This window comes from Photinus pyralis, unplaced genomic scaffold, assembly GCF_008802855.1.
Source record: "Photinus pyralis isolate 1611_PpyrPB1 unplaced genomic scaffold, Ppyr1.3 Ppyr1.4_LG3b, whole genome shotgun sequence".
NCBI lineage: Eukaryota > Metazoa > Arthropoda > Insecta > Coleoptera > Lampyridae > Photinus > Photinus pyralis.
In genome coordinates, this window is record NW_022170510.1 from 24860234 (window position 1) to 24883566 (window position 23333).

Consider the following 23333-nt stretch of genomic DNA (forward strand, 5'->3'; position numbering starts at 1 on the left):
CAAATTTTGTGGCACAGACGGGTAATTACTATAGACTTGACCATTGCCACCCAACAACAGCTGGGATTGGTTGTAGAGTGGAAGGTATCGGAGAAGCTGTACGGTAGTGATCATTTCCCCATTATAATTGAGACCAATATTGTAAAAACCCCGGTTATATTACCACCGAGATACCTCTATAAGTTAGCTGATTGGATAACTTACCGACGAGTATTAGATGAATCTGGTATGCGGCGTACGGGGCAAATCACATTGGAACGCTTAACTCAATGGCTCCTTGACGCTGCCGGTGTTGCGATACCTATAACAAAAGAACGGTCACTAAAAAAGTCTGTTCCATGGTGGAATAACCGTGTACAGGAAGCAATTAATCATAAAAAGAAGCTACTTAACAAATTTTTAAAAAAACGCCTACTATGGACAACATGGTAGCGTTTAAGCAAGCTCAAGCCTTAGCAAGGAGAGTAGTTCTACAAAGCAAGAAAGATTCGTGGGAAAATTATGTATCATCAATAGGGTTCAATACTAATATTAGTGAGACATGAAGAAAGATAATTTTCAAACATACATAATAGATAAATGGAGTTTTCAGTTACATGCAAATAACGAGAGGGAAATTAAAACTGACATTTTAGAGATGGGAATAATACAATTTCCTATAGTTGGAGTTTGTTAGATGAATTTCTAGCGATACAATTAGAAATTGAATGTTTAATAAAGGACGAAGACTTGTAAAATAAATATTCTGCCAGTGAACAGTTTGAAAACGAATATCATTCAACAATTTCCCGCGTGCGGGATTTATTACAAGGCAATTATGCAGAAAATGGGGCAAGCTTAGGTTCTAACTCAAATTATAATCAAATCTTTAATGAGTACTCTGAGGTAAATTGCCTGCAATAAATTTACCAACATTTTCAGGTGAATCAGGTGACTGGTTATATTTTAGGAATTCATTTGGCAGCTTAATCAACAATAATAGTCATACTGGTCATTTTCAGCGTTTTCATTATTTAAAAAGAACCTTAGGGCGAAGCTTTTGAAATTATAGCGAATATTCAAGTTACAAATGACAATTTTTCAATAACGTGGGAGTTATTATGTGAACAATTTACAGATAAAAGAGCATTATTACTTTACAAGCTTTATTCGATCTTAAACTTATCAAAAAATAATCTCTAAAAAATCTGTCATTTGGTAGACCATTTAAAATTGTATTAGGACACCCCAGATACATATTTAGTATTTACAAAACTTGATCCAATGATAAACAGGTAGTGGGAATCTAAAGACATTTTAAGTGATTCATCCAATTTAGAGAAACTTTATTTATTCTATGACATTTGAGAATGTTATTTATAATTTATTCTGCTATGTTTTTTTTATTCTTTGCGTAGAATCCCAAACTAAAGACGTTGGGCCATCGGTGTATTTGGAAAATGTGCTTGTACTGATCCCCTCTATCACCCAATTTTTTTTTACATGCGGTCATGTAACACCCTGTATAACGAAACCTTGGAAGTTAACGCCCTTGTAAATTGCCCCGATATTTGATAGTGTAAGGTCTTTCGAATTATTGATTCTTCTTGAGTATTAATTACAGGTTAGTATACGATTGCCCTCGTGTCCAACGTTGGCATTGCTATTTCGCAATATTTTATGTGCAGTGCGATTCACTACCTCGTTTATTTGTTTGTTTGTATTATGATCTGTCACAGATTTGAAGAACGCGCCCTTCTGAATTCAGACGACCGCTATATCGTGAACTTAAACGTAATGTTTTGATTTCGTCAACTCCTTGATTACATATTAGATTTCGATACAATCGAATTGAAATTATTACATTGTTATATTAATATTTTCTCTGATACGTGTTGATTCCCTTTTACTAAAACAGTGAGATACTAAATCTATATATTACAGTGTCCTATTTGTATTATTTTGGAGATCATTGATTGATTCACCCCGACCCACCTCTAGTACACTTTTCTGTTCTGAACAAGAGAAGCAAAACGTTAGCTCAAAGAATGTCTAAGACTTTGTAGTTGGTAATCATTGCATGTTTTTGTGAAATTATTTATAGAAAGCAAAAATTCAAAAATTGCCAAAAGTACCCTGAAATTATTTTTTATTGTAGACTTTTAGAATTAGAGAACTACCTTAAGTTCTCAGATCTTCTAAATAAACTGTGGACTAGCAGTAACAGACAGAAGTAAGTGTACTAATTGGCTGTTAAAAGTTGGAAGTTGGAAATCAAAGAATATTTAATGTTTTGTTTGTACGGAAATTTTCTCAACTCTCATTAAATAATATATATATATATATATATAATATATATACATAAACTTTGTTGGAACTAAATTAGTTACGGTACGGCAGCAATACCATACATACCTATACCATACAGTACAAATTTGACCATGTAAAGCTAATGTCAACAATTTTATCTATTGTGAATCTTTTCAATTAACTTTACAAAATTAAAACGCGTCTGTGCAGACACGGATACCTTTTCTCGGTCACTTTACGTCCTAAAAACTGCCGAACGAAAAATCGAAGCTTTATACAAGGTACGAGTTCCCAAACCCTCCAAAGTTTAGACATTAGCCGTACTTTTCATTAAAACTTCCATTTAAACACTGTCCTCGATCGGTTCGGATCGTTTTTTTATATCGCAGTAACTTTTAATTACTCGACTAGGCGATCATAAAATGTGTTGAAAGAGATTTAATTGAGATATCGTATGACATGCTCGGAAATCCAATTGTAATCTTAGGGTTTCCAATTTCGGATTCCGACGTAAGTATGAGAGATTCGGGAAAATGTTACAAGGGAGTCAAGTTAAAGCGATCAGCGTAAAATCGACAAGTTCGGCTTCTTTGTAGTTGTTTTATTGGTGCATGTCGGTTGTTTGGCAAACAAAAGGATAGGGGCTGACATTGAATTTTAGTTTCACTCAAAGCTTTGAAGTTGATCCATCTGCGATACGATTTTTAGATATTACTTACCTTAAATTCTGTCAGAACCTTTTAATTCCTCGAGATTGTCTAATTATGACTATTTACATGTGAATTGAATGTTGTAAAACATTAAACCGAATGATGGGGGGACCAATTGTCCGCTTTTTTATCAATTCGATGGCGAAACTCCTTAGAAATTTAATCGCGTTCACCGAAATCTTCTATGGACCGTCTTTTTATCAACTTGACTGCTACTTCTGACCAGGTCGACTAACACAACGCGAAAAAATGTAGTGCAAAATAATCTCCCCTCTGAATTACTCAGTAATTTTTTAACGCCCACTAAATGTCGAATTGTTAATGGTGGCAGGCATCAATTAAATTTCATTTGTTAGGTTTCTTCCCTTCAACACTACCAAACGGCGTTTAGGTCTGTGGTTAGCTTTCAAATTTTGCTGAATCAGCAGTTTCTCGCCATTTCCATCCCAATTGACTGAGTTGCAAAAGCAACCAAAGAAGGATAATTTACAGAGTGTAACGTAAAACCATAGCCTACAGTGAATGATATGTGGGAAGATGACGAACGCTCACTTTTGTTACAGTCGTCAAAATAAAAACTTGAAACAACCATGAACAATATTTGTTTACGGGAAAAGATCCCAATAAACTTTTCTCGTTACACTAGAGAGAGAATTGACACAAACTAAAGCAAACAAGGCACCAAGAATTAATTAGAGTACACTAGTGAATAGTGATGGAATACAAAGGCGCAAAAAAATAGAATAGCAACATGAAGTGTACCGGAAATTAGGGAAATTTACCTAAACAAAGCACCAAAACCGATGAACAGAGAAAAACAATGTATTGATTACTCAAGTAAATTTAAAAAATCTTCAAAAAAAGACGATCTAAGATCCCAAAGAGAGAGAGAGAGAAAGAGAGAGAGAAAGCAGTGTTAATGCATAAAAATTAATTGGAAATCAGTAAAGAAAACAGAAGAAGCGCCAATGGAGTTGGTCGCCTCAACGATTACATCTATGTGCTCCTTTAAAAGTGGCGCTCAGTAATTACAATTGCTTGTAAGTGAAAGCTCTTAAATAGCTCGTAAATACAGGGTGGCCATTATGTATGGAATATAGTATACAGGCTGACCATGGTGATCGCGGGAACTGTAAGAGATAGGTAGGTTGGTTTAAGTTTGGTTTCAAGTTGCGCATTTTGATGCTTAACAAAATGCAGTTTTGAAACTGAAAAAATTCCGACTACTTCCGGAAATATCCGGAAAAAACGAAATTTTCCAAAATCGTTTTTATTTAATAAATAACACATTATTATGACCACTTCCTTCCCTCTACAAGATGCTACTTTTAAATTTTAAGTTTCACGTTTCATCTCCAGGCAAACATCATCAACTTTGATTTTTATTATGGAAGTTTTTACTTTTTGTGTCATTTGATAGAGAATTTTTTTTATTTCAAAAATGTAAATCATTACCAAATGAGCCTAATAAAAGTGTACATTGCTACTTAAAAGAATTCAATTGTTTTTCGTTATTCATTTGTTTTCTGAATTAAAAACAACGGAATGCTGCCCTATTATGGGAAATAAAATGTTAAACAACTTTCAATTTTGTATACAGTCGATATTTACCGAGATATACATACAACTATATTCCATACATAATGGGCTCCCTGTATGTATAAAATGTAATCTTAGGAAGGTAATTTCAAACTATGAGGGGAAGGGGGCTGATTCCAAGTAGAATCGGTGACCCAGTTCTGATAGAATGCACCGTTTTGATAAATATAATGAAAGGGTGCCTGCTACAGCTTTTTCATTGGATCGTTTTTATAAACCAAGGGAAAATTGTTTTCAATTAAAATTCTTTATGCATTATACAGGGTGAGTTTTTTTTTTCATTTTAAGGCATTGAGATCTCGGAAACCATATATTAGCTTATTTAAGATATGCTTTTGTTTTTTGAAAAAAATCCACAGTTTTATTATTAAAAATACAAAAATATTCAAAGAACAAAAATCGTAGATACATTTATTAATTTCCATTCTTCCTTTATAATTTTTGAGTTATAACGCAAACTTACATTTTTTTAAATAGCAACCATAGTTGGCTTTGACATTTTTACAAAGTGCATTTTTTCTGTTTATAGTGATACAGTGTGTAAAGCGATGGGGTATACAAGAGGGAATTTTTTGTTAAATATTGATTTATGAAAAAAATTTATTCTTCATATTTTTTACTTGCTTTGAAAGTACCAATAACGTTTCGATTGTTTGTGGTTTGATAGCAATACACTATCTTACACTATTACCTATCTCATTAGATACTGATTTCCATGGCAAGTTTTGTTTATTTACCTCTCAATAATATGAAAATTCCTGCAACGCATACGCCTTATATATCGTTATAAAGAGGAAAATTTTTCCTTTCTAAAAATGTCAAAGCCAACTATGACTACCATTTAAAAAAAAGTTTGTATTCTAACTCAAAAATTGTAAAATTTAGAAGGAAATTAGTACGTTTGTCATGTTAAGCATTAAAATGTCTAAAGCTTTTATTCGTGTCATTTTGCTGTATTTCTAAAACGATTCTACAACAGTTAAAAGAAAAATCACTAAATCTGTTTTTCGCTCGTATCTAGTAAACTGTGGATTTTTTTCAAAAACAAAAGCATATCTAAAATACATAAGCTTTTAAAACGACAACTCTTTCCATTTAACCAAATCTCTCTCTCTTATGGTATCCGAGATCCAAATGCTTCAAATGAGAAACTCATACAGTATATAAAGAATCCAAAAAAAATGCGCTTCGTATATATTCAGAAATTTTAGTATTGGCCCCTTTTTTTCACACCCGTTAAATCAACCCCTTCGTACGAAACGAAAATTTACCACTAGATTCCCTAAGCAAAGCAAAGGACTATCTTCATCCGTTCCCCAAATTATTAAATTCGAATAAACAAATCTGCCTTTCTTTTCTACACGATTTAAAGACACCACCCGACATAATAAAATCTCGTGTAAACTGTTATTGCGGATAAGCTTTATTGATGAGGCACGTTCTAACTCTTAACGCCGTTCCAGCAGAACAAAAATGCCGAATGCTCAATCATATCGGTAGAAACTACATTGGAATACTTGAACTGAAATAGTCCGTATTTGCTATTTACTCGTATCTACGAACAAACGGGACGCCAAAGCACTTTGTCCTTTGAGTAAATGTGCTAAAGGCATATGCAGCAATCGATCGCCACAACCTTCAGAAAATTGCAATATCCTTACAATTTCTTTCCACTTTCATTTTTGACCAAAAAAATAATTCAAAATGCGAAATTGAAAATGTACCTACGGGCGTAAAAACGCAGATAATTAAATATCAACCAAAATTGATTCATAATGAAGAGAACGTTGGCAAAAGAAACGTTTTTATCCTTAAAGTTTGAACGTTATACGTAACGATCTTTATAATTTGGAGGCAGTCTGACTAATTAATCGAATTTAAAACTTGATTATGTTTGATACCATTACCTCACTCAAGTTTGCGAAATTTCGGGAATATTATCAACTTGCGATGTAATTAACTAACGCGAAGGATGTTCGGTCTTTATAACGTTTCCGTTTTGGTTCATTTAAGTTAATTAACACACAGTATGCGCCGTTTTGTATCATCGATTTCTAAACTTATTTGCATATAAAATTCCACACTTTTGAGAATTATTTTGGGAGAAATTGCATTTAGAATAGTTAAAAACAAAGCTAACTTACCCTTTTCCCCATCTCCATAATTCGCAACACAAAATGGATCAAATCGTTATTACAACGCGACCGATTCACAAAGAATTTGAAGCTAGACTGATAACGAAATTTTTGTAATTACCGGTCGTCCTTCAACAAATACATTCAGGTGTCGAGATTATGAATCATGGAATAATGCAGTTTTAGTCGCCTGATGTCAATTATATACAGTAAACGTTTTATTTACAGAATATCTGCTGGGAATTTTCACCCCGAACAAAAATTGTTAGTTTGGCATCAAAAAAAATCGCCATTGGAGTGTCATTTTACTTCTGCGTCAAAAATCGTCCCCGTAAACATAAGAAAACCTGGAATACTCTTTCTCAATATTAAATGCTTTGGTAAATTTTAATTTCAAGCTTCTGTCTATCTTTTCTATTGTGTAAACCTAACCCATTATACAGGGTGGTGTTTTTAAGTTATTATTATTATGACGTTAATTGCCTCCATATAGAACAATAAGGTGGAAACGCAAAAGAGTACACTAGTTTACCATAAATGTCATTACCGAGGATAAGATAAAGTTTCGCTCTTTATAACCCTCGCAGATCCTGAAATCTACAACATATTGAGAAACTTGAGTTACCGAGGAACCCTAGTCAGTTTCCATTTGCGGAATTAAAAAGGTCTCACGCAGGATACTAGTGTTCGGCAGTCAAAGAGATTGGCGAAAGATTCATTTTCCACAAATGTGTACAGAAACCAGGTCAACTTACTTCTGGTTACTGATATAAATGTTTTTGGGTAACTATGGTAGGATACGGTAACTAAGTAACGTTGTTGATATTAGTAAAATTTAATAAATTGACTTGAGAATTGCACATCTTTAATTATATTTGCAAATTGCAATCCTTATTAAATCAAGAGTTATATCGCGCAGTCGAAAACTCAATATTAAAGAAGAAAGAAGAATAATACAGCTAAAAAACAAGTGGCCATCGAATCTAAACCTTTAATCACCATATAGAGGAAGGGGTGTTTAGAAAGCCTAAAGTCCTGGCTTAAAATTACATATCCAAGACATACGAAATGCTGAGTCAAAAAAGTGCACTCAACATTTACTTCCAATTGATAATAATCAACAGCCTTTCATGTACACCGTCTTCTTAAAGAATATTTGAAGATTTCAAAATGCGGCGTAATTTATTAAGATAAAGGAGTAATCATGTGCTTTCTATAGAATTGTTTTAATTACTGACAAGTGTCCGCGATAACAAACCGATTACATAAGGAAGGCTTGTTAGATATGCATACTTACAAAAATTGAATCACACAATTCGATATAAAAGACTAATGAAACAACGGAAAAAACTGAATCACCAATTAATCTAAAAATTAATCGCAATAACACGAGGAGCTATTTTCATGTAACCCACCAAGCACACTTGTTGGTAAGACATTTGCCAGGAAAATTTGAATGATTTAAAACAAATTGCTTTATTGCAATTATTTTTGTTGCGTCCGAAAGATTTTGTCATTTATTAGCCTTTCTGGACTATTAACTTTAGACATTTCAATCTGGGCGAGTGTTCTCAAGATAAGGCTCAATAATTTTAGTGCCGTAGATATTGTTAACTTTCCTTTCAGCATTGTAATGTCTCAATAAATACTTTAGAGCATAGTATAATACTCAATAGAGCAGCCGTCACGATTTTACTGTCCGCACTAGAGAATGCAATACCGGGATCCCGGAGCATTTTTGCGAGATTAATCCCGCACATAAATGGAGCGGGATCCCGCAGGATTTGAGGGACTGAGGAATTTGTCGACCAAGGGGACGACTCGGTTTACTTTGTTAATGAAACTGATTGTTAAACTTTTTTCGTTAAAAATGTACTATGATTTTTGAGGCACTTTAGAAGACCTTTGTGCTTTACAGGTAAGGTTTTTTTGAGTTCTAAGTTAGGCCGAAGGTACTTTTTTGTTAAATATTGTGATAATTAGCGATTTATTTGAATACAGAAGTTAACCGCACAGAATTGCTTATTTGCCAATTTATTTAAGGTTTTGCGAGATCCCGCAAATTCCGGGATCCCGCGGGATTAACATCAAACAATTCCGCAAATACCGGGATTGAGATTTTGCTGCGGGATTGCATTCCCTACTAGAAACCAATTTCGAAAGAAAATTCAAAGGGCTGTAACTTTTGAAGTAGTAGCCCAATCTTGGAACTGTTTGAAATTATGGATTCTACAGGCCACATTCTATAAGAAAAATTTTTTTCCGGGTCGATCTGAGACAATTTTTTTGAGGGCCTCGAAAAAAAGGCAGTGTATAACCTTCCTTTTTTCCAAAAAGCGACTGCACCAAAATTTCTCGGGAAAACACTTTTTCTTATTAATTTTGGTGCGTAGAATCCAAAACAATTCGTACTTTTTCGATCGGACTTCTCAACCAAAAGTTACGGACTAGAAACAAATTTCGAAAGAAAATTCAAAGGGCTGTAACTTTTGAACTAGTAGCCCAATCTTGGAACTGTTTGAAATTATGGATTCTACAGGCCACATTCTATAAGACATTTTTTTTCCGGGTCGATCTTGAGACAATTTTTTTCTCGGGGCTCAAAAAAAGGCAGTGTATAACCTTCCTTTTTTACCAAAAATCGACTGCACCAAAATTTCTCGGGAAAACATTTTTTCTTATTAATTTTGGTGCGTAGAATCCAAAACAATTCGTACTTTTTCGATCAGACTTCTCAATCAAAAGTTATAGCCTAGAAACCAATTTCGAAAGAAAATTCAAAGGGCTGTAACTTTTGAACTAGTAGCCCAATCTTGGAACTGTTTGAAATTATGGATTCTACAGACCACGTTCTATAAGAAAATTTCCGGGTCGATCTAAGACAATTTTTTTTCGGGGCAAAAAAAAGACAGTGTATAACCTTCCTTTTTTCCAAAAATCGACTGCACCAAAATTTCTCGGGAAAACACTTTTGGCGTCTAACCGAATAGTAAGTTTATCTTTTGCCTTTTGCATTTTCGCAAGTTACGTTTCATAAGTATGGTAATTTTAAGCTTTTCTGTAAATTTATTTTGCATTCTTTCGGTTTAATCCCGTTTAATAGAAAACTAAAATTAATAAAAAAATTACTAAGATGTTAAAAACTCGTGGTAAACTTTTTGTTTAAATTTAGACGGTTTTAATTGTTTAACGTTCTACGAAAGCTAGTTATAGATCTTGGCTATATTGTATGAAAATGATTTTTTAAATAGTTTTAAGTTATGGTTAGGAATGGTAATGGAATCTTTCCCACGAACATTAAAATTATGAACATCTGTTAGAAATGTAATTGTATTATACAAATAATAAGGTGATGATCTAAACAATATAATTTTGTGAAATGCAGTGGCAGAGTGGAAAAGTCGATTTTTTTCCATGTTTAGTCATGGTACACTTTAACTGGTGAGAAACCCTTTCAAACCTCCTAATTCCGTAAATTAAACGAACACACGAATTTTGAATAATCTGTGTTCTTAATTCAAGAAATTTAGAAAGACAAAATGAAAAATGGGATAGCACGAGCGACCGACAGAGCATAATTTTTGAAGAGCGAGAAAGTAAACCTTTAATTCGATGTATCTATCTAAGCCCGTTGTGAACAATTTTTGATATGCGTTTCATAATTGAAATTCGCGTTTAAGCTTAGCCCGAGATTTTTGGCTTCCTGAACCAACTCTAATTTTTTATTTCCGATTCTTATATCTAAGAGTGAGGAAACTTCGGCACGAGTAGCTGATGCACCAAATAATAGAAACTTACATTTACTGGGGTCAATATGTAATTAATGTTGTTCAGCGTAATTTAGGAAGGTATTTAAATCTTCGTTTATTTCACCGTTTGCCTTCTCAACTTCAGATTTATAAAATGCATAATATAACTGCAGCATACAGGTGGTAATTGCAATATTTTAATTTGTTTATAATATTAGCAATATATATTGCAAAAAGCAGAGGCCCTAACATAGAACCCTGGGGAACGCCACATCGCAAATTAACCATTGTTGAAGTCTTCCCATTAATGTCAGTCAGTGTTTGTTAAAATCGGCTCAGTCGTTTCAAAGATACAGGGTGTTCTTTACGGAAACCATTGAATACCCCCCACCACTTCATTTTTAGAGATACAGGAAAAATTGTCAAACAAAAAAGGTTCAGATTATCGTCGTCTTCAAAGACCGGGTATTTTTTGTTAGGTTAATATAGCGCCATTCACAGAAAAATCACTTTTTTAGATTCCAGATTGCAGTTACGCCTCCTAGCGGCCATTTCAGAAACTTAAAAATATTTTCCAGGTTTTTCTCGTGGCCGTTTTAGTAATAAATTTTTTTACCGCAAGCCTCTACGATGGACAGGTTCCCAGATACAGTACCTCGCATTCTTATTTGGCCACCCTGTACAAAGAAGATTCATAAAACTGTATTAAATTCAGACTAGTAGATTTACTTAAAGACAAATTAGAGGCAAAATACTGATTAACAGCATTATTAGCGTCTGTTAAATGAGAAGGTAATTTTTTTTCTAGAGCTATTGTGACCTACACCAAGATCCAACAATTTTTTATATAGACGTTACTGCTATTACGTTGGTTTTTAACACTATGCTCCATGAAAGCACGTTTTTCCCTTAAAATTGCGTTGTTGGCATAATTTGTCAAGCTTTTAAAGTAATTCCAATGGCTATCCAATGTTGATGCACAAAACTTGCCAAAGGCATTGTCACGCAATCGTATATTATTGGTTAACCACGGAGCTTGTGTGAAAATTTCTGTATTGATTGACCTGAAATCTAATCTATGCTTTAAAAAGGTAGGTTTCCTGAAAGAGGACATTAAATTAAGCTGAAAAAAAATGATACCATGATCAGAGATAGAATGATTAAGATCCACAGAAGAAGATTTGATTAAATTAGTGTCTGATGTTAGCACATGATCTATAAGGGTGCTACTTGAACTAGAAATACTCGTTGGCATATTGATAACTTGGGTGATATCAAATCTATATAGCATATCAACATATTGTTGCACTCCAGGTTTACTTAAATTCAAGAGATCAAAGTTAAAATCTCCTACACAAACATTTTTATCAGAAATCAATAGCAAATCCGAGTACAGAAGCTCAAAATCGTTTACAAATCCCTGGTATAATATATTTTTTTAATATTGACCTTGTATTTATATGCACTATTGGCAAGTTACTCATACTACAATATATTATTACTAAACTTAATGAAAGGGATGACGGAAATTAGAACGAAAAAAAAAACACACACAAAAAAACAAACAAGAGGGCAGGTATAGACTTCAATACTTTCCCCGCTGAAACTATCACTATATACCTAAAATTACCTAGGTGGTACCTGATATATCAACAACCGCAAAAGGAAAACTTTGAGATATCTGTTTAATTGAAGCAAAATGTTCGTATATTTTAATTAGTCATTTTGGTTGCATAAAATTAGACGTTCTTCAGTAGAGTTTTTGTCATTTAAAACTAGACATAGGAAATCCCTATGTCTACTTCTAAATGAATATCACAATATGATATGATTCACGTTTTCAGTCTATGTGCTTACCCAATCATTTGAAAGTCCCAAGAACAGGATTTATTTCTATTCAACTCCTGTAAAGTACCGATTTCGGAAATTCTGTCAAAATTTGGTCATTTTGGTTGGATGCATCGACCCAGTTATTTTGGGATACGGTCTAGAGCATGTTTTAGGTTACCATGTCCTTATACGTACATAACTCGAATTTTTATATCAGCACTTATGATTTTTAAGGACGTGACTTTGAAGTTTTTTCAAGATAATCGATTATACTGCAAAATTTTGCCGAAATACTCAGATATTTTACCATTCCAAGTAATTAATTTGCATTAGTGCATTCAAATCATCCTCTAAGAAGAACGTTGGGTCAGAGGAAGAGTCGAAAAATTTCGACCTTGATTGTTATGCATTTTCTGCTTGTGTATACGGTCTGTTAGATAGTAATGAACGTTTCTCATTAGCTATAACCCACATTGTACTATTATAGACTTGGTAAATATTTATTTATTGATTAATGCAATCGACCTATAAGGAAATACGTACCCAGGCTTAAATTGAGGTTAACTTATTGTGTGGGCAATTTACTTCGTCTAGAAAATCCCCCGGTACACATGATTCATTTGCAGCAAACAACAATCGAGGGGCATTTTGGGATAGGCATTATCTCAATTGTATTGTTCATGACGTGGGTGATTTTGAATCACAATCCACTACCTCGTCACACTATGGTCGGCAATTTAGAAAAAAAAACTGTTTGGGCTTACAATTACCTTGTATTACATAGGCTGTCGGAGTGGTTTTTGGAAAAATTTATTTTGAACTGTGATTTAGTTACCCCATAATCTTAAATCTCTACAAATTGATTTCCACTGTTTTCGAAATACTTGAGTGTAATTTATTATCTGAAGTGATGTATTTGCTTCATTATAATTTGATAAATGAAAGGTTACCTATATATAAAGCCAGATATGAAAAATGAGAAGTATTTCGTTAAAGTTTTCTATGAAGATGAAGGTAAGTTTTTTCTTGGTTGTTTCTTGTTTCATCTGTAGATGCATAATAAAGTGCACTAAGCGTCATTTTCCAAGAATCAAATTGCTAGATGCAGTTTAGTAATTTCATAGATTAATTGAAGCTTTTTTCGCAGATGAAGGAAATAGCGTACATAATTTTACTATTAGCCATGGGCACATGGGGGTCCACATGTCCCAATGAGGATGCGTTTCAGACTAGGGAGGAAAAGCCGATGGAACGCCTTCCAAAGAGCGTCGTTCCTATAAAATATAATATAACCTTAAATCCAGACATTAAAAAAAGAACTTTTGAGGGAAAAGTAAAAATTGAAATTCATGTAAAAGAAAAAACTAAAACCATAACTTTACACGCAAATCATTTAAATGGAGTCGATAAAAATTTTAAACTTACAAAAGTTACCGATGGAAAAGAGACACCTATAGATAAACTTGTTCTACAGCCTGGCCCTCAATTTCTAGTAATAACTTTTAAAGAGGAGCTAGCTGCCGGAACTAACTACATACTAGAATTTTCAAGTTTTACTGGTACATTATCCGCAACAGATAAGACTGGTTTTTATTTGGCACAATACAAGGATAAATCCGGCAAAACACAGTGAGCATTGACCACCGATGATAGTTGATCAAAATTATTTTATTTACTTTTAGGGAGTTCGCTACGACACAATTTCAGACCATTGGAGCCCGAAGAGCGTTTCCATGTTTCGATGAACCCCACCTCAAAGCTAACTTTACAATTCATTTAGTTAGACCGAAGGACTACATGTCATTGTCGAATGAAGAACTGATGTCCACAAAGTAAGTACTCAAAAACATGCGTCGAACGCAACATTCCAGCCCATTACTTTAGGCCATACGAGAAAACCGACAAGTATATAGACTCTTACCGAGAAACGAGAAGAATGTCGAGCTATTTAATTGCACTGGTCGTAAGCCAGTATATCCCTACAGAAACTAGGCAAGGACAACGTGTATTTGGTGACAAAGAGTCAATCGAAAACGGAGAAGGGGAATACTCGCTTAAGTTGGGAATTCAAGTTCTCAACAAACTCGAGGAATTTACGGGAATTAGGTACACGTTCAGTAAAATGGACCAAATCGCGATTCCAGACGCAGATTTTTGGCCAGGCGCGATGGAGAATTGGGGTTTGGTCACCTACAGGTAAGGTCGAATTTACGTGACACCACCCCCTACTTAAATACGATTTTAGGAAAAGTAGATTGGTTTACCCTCTCCAAGAACAGACGACATCCGGACGTGAGGCTACTGTTAGCATCATTGCGCACGAGTACGCCCACCAGTGGTTCGGTAATTTAGTTACTTGTGCGTGGTGGAAGTACACGTGGTTGAATGAGGGATTTGCCAATTACTTAGGACACTTCCTTCCACATATGGTAGGTTTAACCAAAGATTTATACGATCCCGTTACGTTCTCAATTTTATGCGCCCTTGCGTTTCAAAATATGCCTCAAAAAACTATAAAGGTTCTTTTTCCATGATTTTAAGCATTATTCAAGTTTTTGGGTGCACCTTTGTGTTACTAATAATTTTAGTACGAATTAAGAGCACTTAGCAAATAATGTTGCCCATATCTTCAAAACGCTTATTCTAAATGCCAATTATTGACACAGATGAATAGAAATTGTCAAGGGCTTTGTTTGACACACATTTCCAAAACTTCTTTATTTTACAACCATATGGTTTTTCGATCCAGAGAAGAGAGAAGACACTTTGCTAATCCCTTCCTCAATTCTATATCCAAATTGCTTTCAAGCGCCCTTCCAGCTCCTGGTTAAGTACCTAGGTACTTGAACCAGTCCAACTGCAAACTACTACATTTTCTTCTTCATCTATATACTCATTACTTTCCTCTTTTTGGTGTTTATCTTCAAACATACCAGCCTAACCCCTCTGCTCATAGCAAAACCAATCCGTTGTCTTTTCCCCAATCCTCATTACCACCTACTACATTATTCACAAACCGTATATGTCCCCGATATAGGTACTCCACTTTTTTCAATATTCTCATTAATTACACAATCATAGTCCAGTCATTCTAGGAAATATAAAAAAAATAATTCGTGTAGTTCCAATTTTTTCGGAAATGTGTGGTTGAAGGTCTCCTGATGTTGTCCTGAGCGATTTTGGTGCCGCCGGAGGGTGGGGAGATACATTTTTGCGCTTTTTCGGCTATATCCAGAAAATTGAGTGCGGGGGGGGGGGGGGGGTTGCAAGAAAAACATTTCTCATCAAAATCGAAAGTTTTCTATAACTTTGTTTTTATACATTTTTTTCCATTTTGTTGTCGGGCGAACTTTTCCTGTAGCACATTACCTTTTCATTTTTAACGTAAAAGTGGACAGTTGCAAGGACTTAAATTTCCTTCAAGAATAATTGGCATGTGTGGTGTTTAGGCTTCGACAGTCCACTTTACCTACAACAAAAATGAAGTGAAATTTCTTAAGCGAAGATAATGTCCAATTCAGATGCACGTACGATCCTCTCTATGAGGATCGTCTACCTACGTCCTGTTCATCTTCTGTTAAGATTGGTGGAAAGATCCATTGGTAGTTGGGACAGGCAATGGTGTAAAATATGCCAGCCTTCTTGCAGCCCTGCAGTTGGTAGTAGAACAACGACAAAAAAACTTTTTCTCTGGGACTGGCGGAGCTATGTTCCTTATTGGGTGAAGGTGTCCATCGTCACCTCTTTTCCAACCCCATTGTTCTGGAGGGAGTCATTTCTCCAGTCACTCCTGCACCTACACATTTTACAAGCCATTTTTTGCCATTGTTCTAGAACCAACTGCACGGCTAGCTGTGGGTCCAAGAAAGCTGGCATATTTTACAACATTGTCTGTATCCAATATTTGAGGTTAGGAACGAGATTTTGAAAAACGGTTTTCACTGGCCTCTTTAGATGTTATTTGGCTACTTTTTCATAAAGAAAAAGGCATATCATTCCATTTGATTTTTTTAGGATTTCGGGTCATGGTGTCAACTAGCCCCCTGGCGGAGAAGGATTCAACTAAACTAACTATATTGATTCTTCTTGCCCAAGGAATGCTCTTTTCAACGATATCAAATTTGTTAAAATCGGTCAAACCGTTAAGAAGTTAGAGCAGGTTATTGCAAAACAATTGAACGCCCCACACCATCTTTGTTTTTGAAATAACTGAGTTCTTGTTTTTAGGAAAATGATAAAACTGGTTCTCTTTAAAAATGTGAAAAAAAATTTTTAACTTATGCGAAATTTAAAGAAAATGCAATTTTGAAATTTAAGATGGCAGTTACGCCCTCTGGTGGTCATTTTTAGAACTTGAAAATTGCCCAATAATTTTTTTACCCCTAAGTCATACGACGACCGATTCCCGAGATACGGCCGAGGAACAGTACATCCGGTACATCTGAATTGGAATTTATCTTCATTCACGAAATTTCACTTAATCTTTGTCGGAGGTAACGTCGAACTGTCGAAGCATAAATACCACATATGTCAATTATTCTTGAAGGAAATTTAATTCCCTATACCATCCACTTGTACGTTTAAAATGCTGAGGAAAGCTAGACGAAAAGTTCTACCCGTAGCTTTTGAAAAAAAATGTAGAACATTTTATGAGCTTTCGGTTCGGGATATAGCCGAAAAACTGCAAAACTGTATCTGTAACCCCCTCCCATCCCGCCGGTGGCACCGAAATCGCTCGGGACTTTATTACACCATCATCAGGGGACCTTCAGCCACACATTCCCGAAAATATTGGAACTACAGGAATTATTTTTTCTATTTGTCGTTTTTTGGGATAGAATGACTGGCTTACTATGTCAACACACTTTCAAACTTTTCCTGTTCTCCAAGCATATCTCTCTTATTGTTCTGATAACCACAACTGAGTCCCATTCATTTTCTAAAACCGAACTGTTGCTCCGGTACAGGACAATAACCCCCACCCCATTCCGCTCGGAACAAAACCGCTCTCTATAACCCGCGAAGAAAACCCCCCGACATAAACCATTTTCTACAGTTGAATCCCATGTGGATTCTTTTCTAAAGCTAACTCAAAAATTCTTAAGGAATTCAAAACCTCCCCAAGTCCTATTTCATTATATTTTTTCTTCAGTCTTATTTTCACTTTCGCTATAGGCAACACATAATCACTGCACCGCGAAATTCGCAAACGTTCTGTTTTTAAACCTACCTTCAGTCAGTATTATACGCCCATGTATACAGGGTGTAGAATCGATTTACGCGCTATAGAGATTTCAATGCTAATTTCTTTATATCGAAATATTTTCTCCCCTAATTATTTTACAGCAAATCTGTAAATAGGTATCCTGTAACAAGACAAAATAAATAAATTAGAGATTAGTAATTGCTTAAAAATGGAATTTTTGTTTCAATAATTTCACGGCACCAGTGATTTTTACTAAAATCACTTGTGTCGCGGACATTATTGAAACAAAAATTGGATTTATAATGATACTTATAATTTCCTTTATTTTTATAGCATATGTTAAATTGACATTTTAATAGGTTTGAATGAGTAGACTAAGCCGTTCTTTAACCGTAAGAATAGATAAAGTGAAACAGATGAGTGTGCATTCTAATGACATCTGTCATTCTTATTTCAAATGCACGATATAAAATGACGTTCAGAACATATGACCATTCTGTTTCTATGGGAACGATCGCGACGGCAGAACCTAAGTTTGCTATTTTGACGTCTCTAAATTAAATTCAGAAGCTTTACAATGATTTATACGGTTTCTGCTATAAAATACAGTTTTGTATTATACACAACGATAAAGGGAAACTAACCATCTCGTGAAAGTTAATTCACTCAATGGCCAATCGTCTTGTATAATAAATAACTATAATTTCTCCCATTTCCCTCAACAAAAAACTATAAATGAGCGCATTTACAACTTTGCTGTAAAATAATTAGGAGAGAAAATATATCAATATAACCATTAAAATCCCTATGGCCCTTAAAGCGTTTCTATACCCTATATAGCCTTCTTTTAACCTGTCTAAACCGCGTTGCTACAAACAAACCAACTCTTTTCCCTAGAAAATTCGACAATTCTATCTGCTCTCTCTCGTTTTTGGTACCAAGTTCTAGTTATCCCGCCACTTCATTCCTCTACTATAGCATTCCATTCTATTATGAAAATACAGGCAACTGCGCTGTCCTACGTCTCTCAGGATGGTTTCCATCCATGAATCTCCTCTACCTCCTCTTTGTCATAAGTAGTGGTAGGCATAATAATAATAATAATAATAATAATAATATATATTTGCTGTCAGCAGACATTGATATTGACAAAGTCAATGAACCAGATTTACCTTCAAGCTAAATGCAATCGCGCTATCTCACTCTCCCTGTGCTTTTCATCTAGTTTCATTTATACCATAGTGTAAAAATAGTTTATACCAATCATCTGAGATCATTTTTGATTTGATTCCCAGATAATGTATCTCGTAAACGATGGAGGCAGCTCTACTACCCATTTTTTTTGCATACTTATATGTAACGCCCGGTATATCTGTATACACGGTGTCCATTTTTCGAGTGCCACTATGGGGATCTCACTTATCTTAAGAGATAGAAAGTTGGTTAAATGGGGGCAAAGTTGCCAATTTTCGTGCCGAATAAGAATCTGAAAAGAAATTTGAAATATCTTCAATAGTTTTGAAGATATCGCAAAAAAACGAAAATTTCTGATTTTCGTTTTTAATTTTTTTATGATAAACTAATCACATTATTCGGACACTTTTTAATGGAGATTTCAAATATGGCATCCTGTTTTTAATAACTTTCAAGATGACGGAGAAACACGTGGCAACTTTAGTTTTTCTTATGGGCGCCATATTGAATTTTGACATTTTGGGATTACGTCTTTTTTTCTCTTTACAACGATATATCACACATGGTGGTTCAGTATCACATTTTTCCTAAAAATACAATTTTTAATTTTTTGAGAAGAGTGCTTTGTAAAAAGAAAACGTTCATTTGTTGTGAACAAATGTTTGACAGTTTGATCCATCTGTCTGGTTGCAGCGTTGTCAGAGAAGTAGAAATTCGATTTTCATCTGAACAGAATTGAACTTTCGTTTTGCAAGAATTATAATTAAAATTAGAACAAAATACATAACAACATGTGTTCAAATTGCCCACCTCCTAATTCTGAGCACAGTGCCACTCTCTTCCTAAGATTTGCTATGGCTCTTGAAACATCCCTTCTTCTAATCTTGTTCCTGAGAGTGCTCACAATTCTATGACGAAGTTCATCAAGGTCGGCTGGCAATGTTTTGTAAATTTCATTTTTCATTGTTCCCCACAAAAAATAGTCCAAGGGAGACAGGTCAGGTGACCGCGCCGGCCAGCGTACGTCGCCATTATTAGCAATAACATGATTGGGAACAATTCCGATAAGCATTCCCCAACCCTCCTAGCATTATGGGGCGGTGCGCCATCTTGCTGGAACCATATCGAGTTCAAACGATGAAGAGGAACGTTATTGTCAATAAAATCGGTTAGAAATGTCCTCAGGAAATGGAGGTACCGATCAGCATTTAGAGTCTCTAAGGACCAATTATTGTATCGCCCAATAAACCGACCCATACGTTAACGCTAAAACGTATTTGTGGTCGTCGTTCTTGAAATTGATGAGAATTTTCAATTGACCAGTAATGTTCATTGTCAAAATTTCAAAATTTTTACCGCTTGCAAAATTGCCTGCTCCTATTCATTGGGTCTATCACCATATTACTGTCTACATCTTTTAAAAGAACCATATTCGCCCAAGTTTTTGCAGCAAAGAAAAATACCTCAAACTAGATTGTTGCCGCTCTGGATAACGCTGGAAGTATGTTGCAGCAGCCATGTGGGCATTTCGATGAGAAGTGTAGTAAATTTGGATCATATCTGTTTGATCTGCACTTGAAAAAGGCATTTTCGCATACAACTAGCATAAACCTAGTAAATGGCACTACATGAAATAAGTCAACCTTTTGTTCACAACAAAAGAACGTTTTCTTTTTCCAAAGCACTCTTCTCAAGTAATTAAAAATTGTATTTTTAGGAAAAATGTGATACTGAACCGCCATGTGTGATATATCGTTGTAAAGAGAAAAAAAGACGTAATCTCAAAATGTGAAAATTCAAAATGGCGCCCATAAGAAAAACTAAAGTTGTCACGTGTTTCTCCGTTATCTTGACAGTTATTAAAAACAGGATGCCATATTTGAGATCTCCATTAAAAAGTGTCCGAATAATGTGTTAATTAGAAATATCTACTACGATTAGTTTATCATAAGAAAATCAGAAATTTTCGTTTTTTTGCGATATCTTCAAAACTATTGGAGATATTTCAAATTCTTATTCGGCACGAAAATTGGCAACTTTGCCCTCATTTAACCATCTTTCTATCTCTTGAGATAAATGAGATCCCCATAGTGGCACTCGAAAAATGGACACCGTGTATATGGGTCAGTTTTCTCTTCGTACAACCGAAACGGTTTTGAGTAGGGAAAGTTTGGGCCCAGTTCTATTTGCAAAAATAGTGGAGGTATCGGGAAAAAAGATACAAATCCAATATCAAAATAGTTTCGCAATAATTTCAATTTTTGCAATTCTCATAAGCTCGTGAAATCATTGGTTTTTTTTACTGCCCTTGCTATTGAAATCTCGTCTTTGCAGTTAAATTGGGATATGGAAGGTTTGTACATTCTGGATGCGGTTCAATCGGCTTTGGTGGGTGATAGTAAGAAAAATATAGTACCAATGAATACCGAAAGTGCTCCTTCATTAATTAATTATCAAAAAGGTAAGTCACGATTTGTAGTTTATGGTACGTATGTGTAATGATCTAATTTATAGCTGGTTCTGTCATAAGAATGTTGAGTCACGTTGTAACAGATGACGTTTTCCGTGTTACATTAAAGAACTACCTGGAGAAATAGTAAGCGTTTTCCGGAGTAAACCACATCACCCTTAATTGAATCTATTTCAGCTCATACGAAGCTGTAGTGCCCTCAAACCTGTATGATTCGTTCCAAAAAGTTTTGGAAGAGAAAAAATTGACCAAATTAATGAACAACGTCGATGTTAAGACCGTGATGACCTCTTGGGATTCACAGTCCGGTTATCCCCTCCTGACCGTCACCAGAAACTACGAAACAGGCGAAATCAGCCTGTCTCAAGTAAGGCCCATTCAATTTCTAAAAGATTACGTAAACTGGTTTTACTTTAGAAACGATTCTTTACTGACGAAGAAATTGCGACTGATAAGTCCAAATGGTATATCCCGATTAATTATGTCATAGAAGGAGACTTGAACGATGAGAGCTATGCGAACACTACTGCTACAATTTGGCTGAAAGAAGATACTGGAAAGCTCGCTAACATGCCGAAGGGGGGGTGGATACTATTTAATAAGCAACAGACCGGTACGTTTACAGAAGATCTTTCGGATATCACTCACTTTCAATTTTAGGTTATTACAGAGTCATGTATGACGAAAAAAACTGGAATCTTTTAAAACAACAGCTGAATGAAAAAGATCACACCAAAATTCACATATACAATAAGGCCCAGCTCATCGACGACACCTTCACCTTCGCGAACATTGGCCAAATGAAGTACGGTGACGCATTTAATCTAACGAAATTTTTACGAAACGAAAAGCAGTACGTGCCCATTGCCACATTTTTGAAACACGCGGGGATGTTGGAGGAAAGATTAGCCAATTCGACGGCGCGTGCTAACTTAAAGGTAAGCACCTTAGATCTTCGACACGGATTCAAAATTCATTGTAGACATACATGAATCACATTTTGAGTGGAGCTCCAATGGAGAGCGTTGGTACCACAGACAATAACGATGAGGCAATAACAAGAACGCATATGAGAGTAACCTTGTTGCGGTGGTTGTGCAAAATTGGCAATGAACAGTGTAAGTATTACGTAATGGACACCTTTAACACCAACACGTCGTCGATCCCACCAAACTTACAAAGTGTTGTGTACTGTGGGGCGGCACGCTTCGGGGCAACTACTGACTGGGACAAGCTCTTTGAAATGTTTAATTCAGCTACACATGAGCTACCGCGTAATAGGCTATTAACGGGTCTTGCGTGTACGGAGGATAAGGATAAGTTGGACAAGTACGACTAAAGGCTGTGTACATCAGTTAGTGATGAACGTTTGTTGTAGATTCTTTAAGACTTCACTAACCAATGAAAACGTTAATCCACTTACTGCCTTTAGAGCTGTTATTAACGCTGGTGATTTTGGAGTAAATTCCACTTTTAAATACATTACAACCAACTTTGACAAAATAAAGAAACTGTAAGTATGCTTGAAATGGTTTAGTTGGCATTACATTTTTTTTTATTTTCAGTTCTTCTATTGGGGACATTCTAAAAGCTATTGCCACCAGATTGTACACTGCTGAACACGTAAATGCGGTAAGTACATAGTATGCCTGTGTTTATATTGGTATTAATTGACAGTCCTGTCAACTATAAAGCCTATAAGGTGTTGCATGCCCGATCAAATATCAAATGAAGTGTAATTTACAACGTAACTTTAACCAGACCGCGATTTAAAATTGTCTACGTATAATTTCAGTTCACGAAACTGGCAGCTGATCACCAAGACACGAAAGACAAAATTAACACTGCAAAGGACATCATTCAGAAAAATGTCGACTGGAATACAAAATATGGGAAGGTCGTCCCTGAATGGCTTCAATCCTACGTCGATAGTTTGAACAAAGACAAAGACAACAGTGCAGTCAAGTTTGGTTTCAGTCTGAATCTTCTTCTTGGAACTGTACTTATGTATGCCATCACTAATCTCATGTATTAAACAATATTATTAGGATATTTTTAAGATATTTTTAAAAGTAAAATAGTAGATACTAAAGATACCTATGCAACTGTAAGCTGACAGAATACTTTAGTCATACCAATAAATGAATTTAG

General features: G+C 35.1%; 1 protein-coding gene across 1 annotated transcript; it reads left to right on the plus strand.

Moving 5' to 3' along the window:
* The first annotated feature begins 13167 nt into the window (after nucleotides 1–13167).
* On the plus strand, nucleotides 13168–23333 carry LOC116167322 (aminopeptidase N-like). The gene is made up of 14 exons (XM_031482656.1): nucleotides 13168–13326; nucleotides 13460–13941; nucleotides 13995–14144; nucleotides 14197–14508; nucleotides 14558–14741; nucleotides 21047–21173; nucleotides 21227–21308; nucleotides 21360–21549; nucleotides 21600–21795; nucleotides 21843–22120; nucleotides 22165–22511; nucleotides 22561–22695; nucleotides 22748–22814; nucleotides 22978–23333. The coding sequence occupies exons 1-14, from the start codon at nucleotides 13288–13290 to the stop codon at nucleotides 23215–23217; spliced, it is 2829 nt and encodes a 942-aa protein (XP_031338516.1). The 5' UTR covers nucleotides 13168–13287; the 3' UTR covers nucleotides 23218–23333.

Bases quoted from the DNA above. Each gene is read 5' to 3' on its own strand.
- LOC116167322 (XM_031482656.1), top strand. From the start codon at position 13,288: ATGAGAAGTATTTCGTTAAAGTTTTCTATGAAGATGAAG. The intron at 21,309-21,359 runs GTAAGCGTTTTC...AATCTATTTCAG, and splicing joins AAGAACTACCTGGAGAAATA to CTCATACGAAGCTGTAGTGC. The intron at 22,815-22,977 runs GTAAGTACATAG...GTATAATTTCAG, and splicing joins CTGCTGAACACGTAAATGCG to TTCACGAAACTGGCAGCTGA.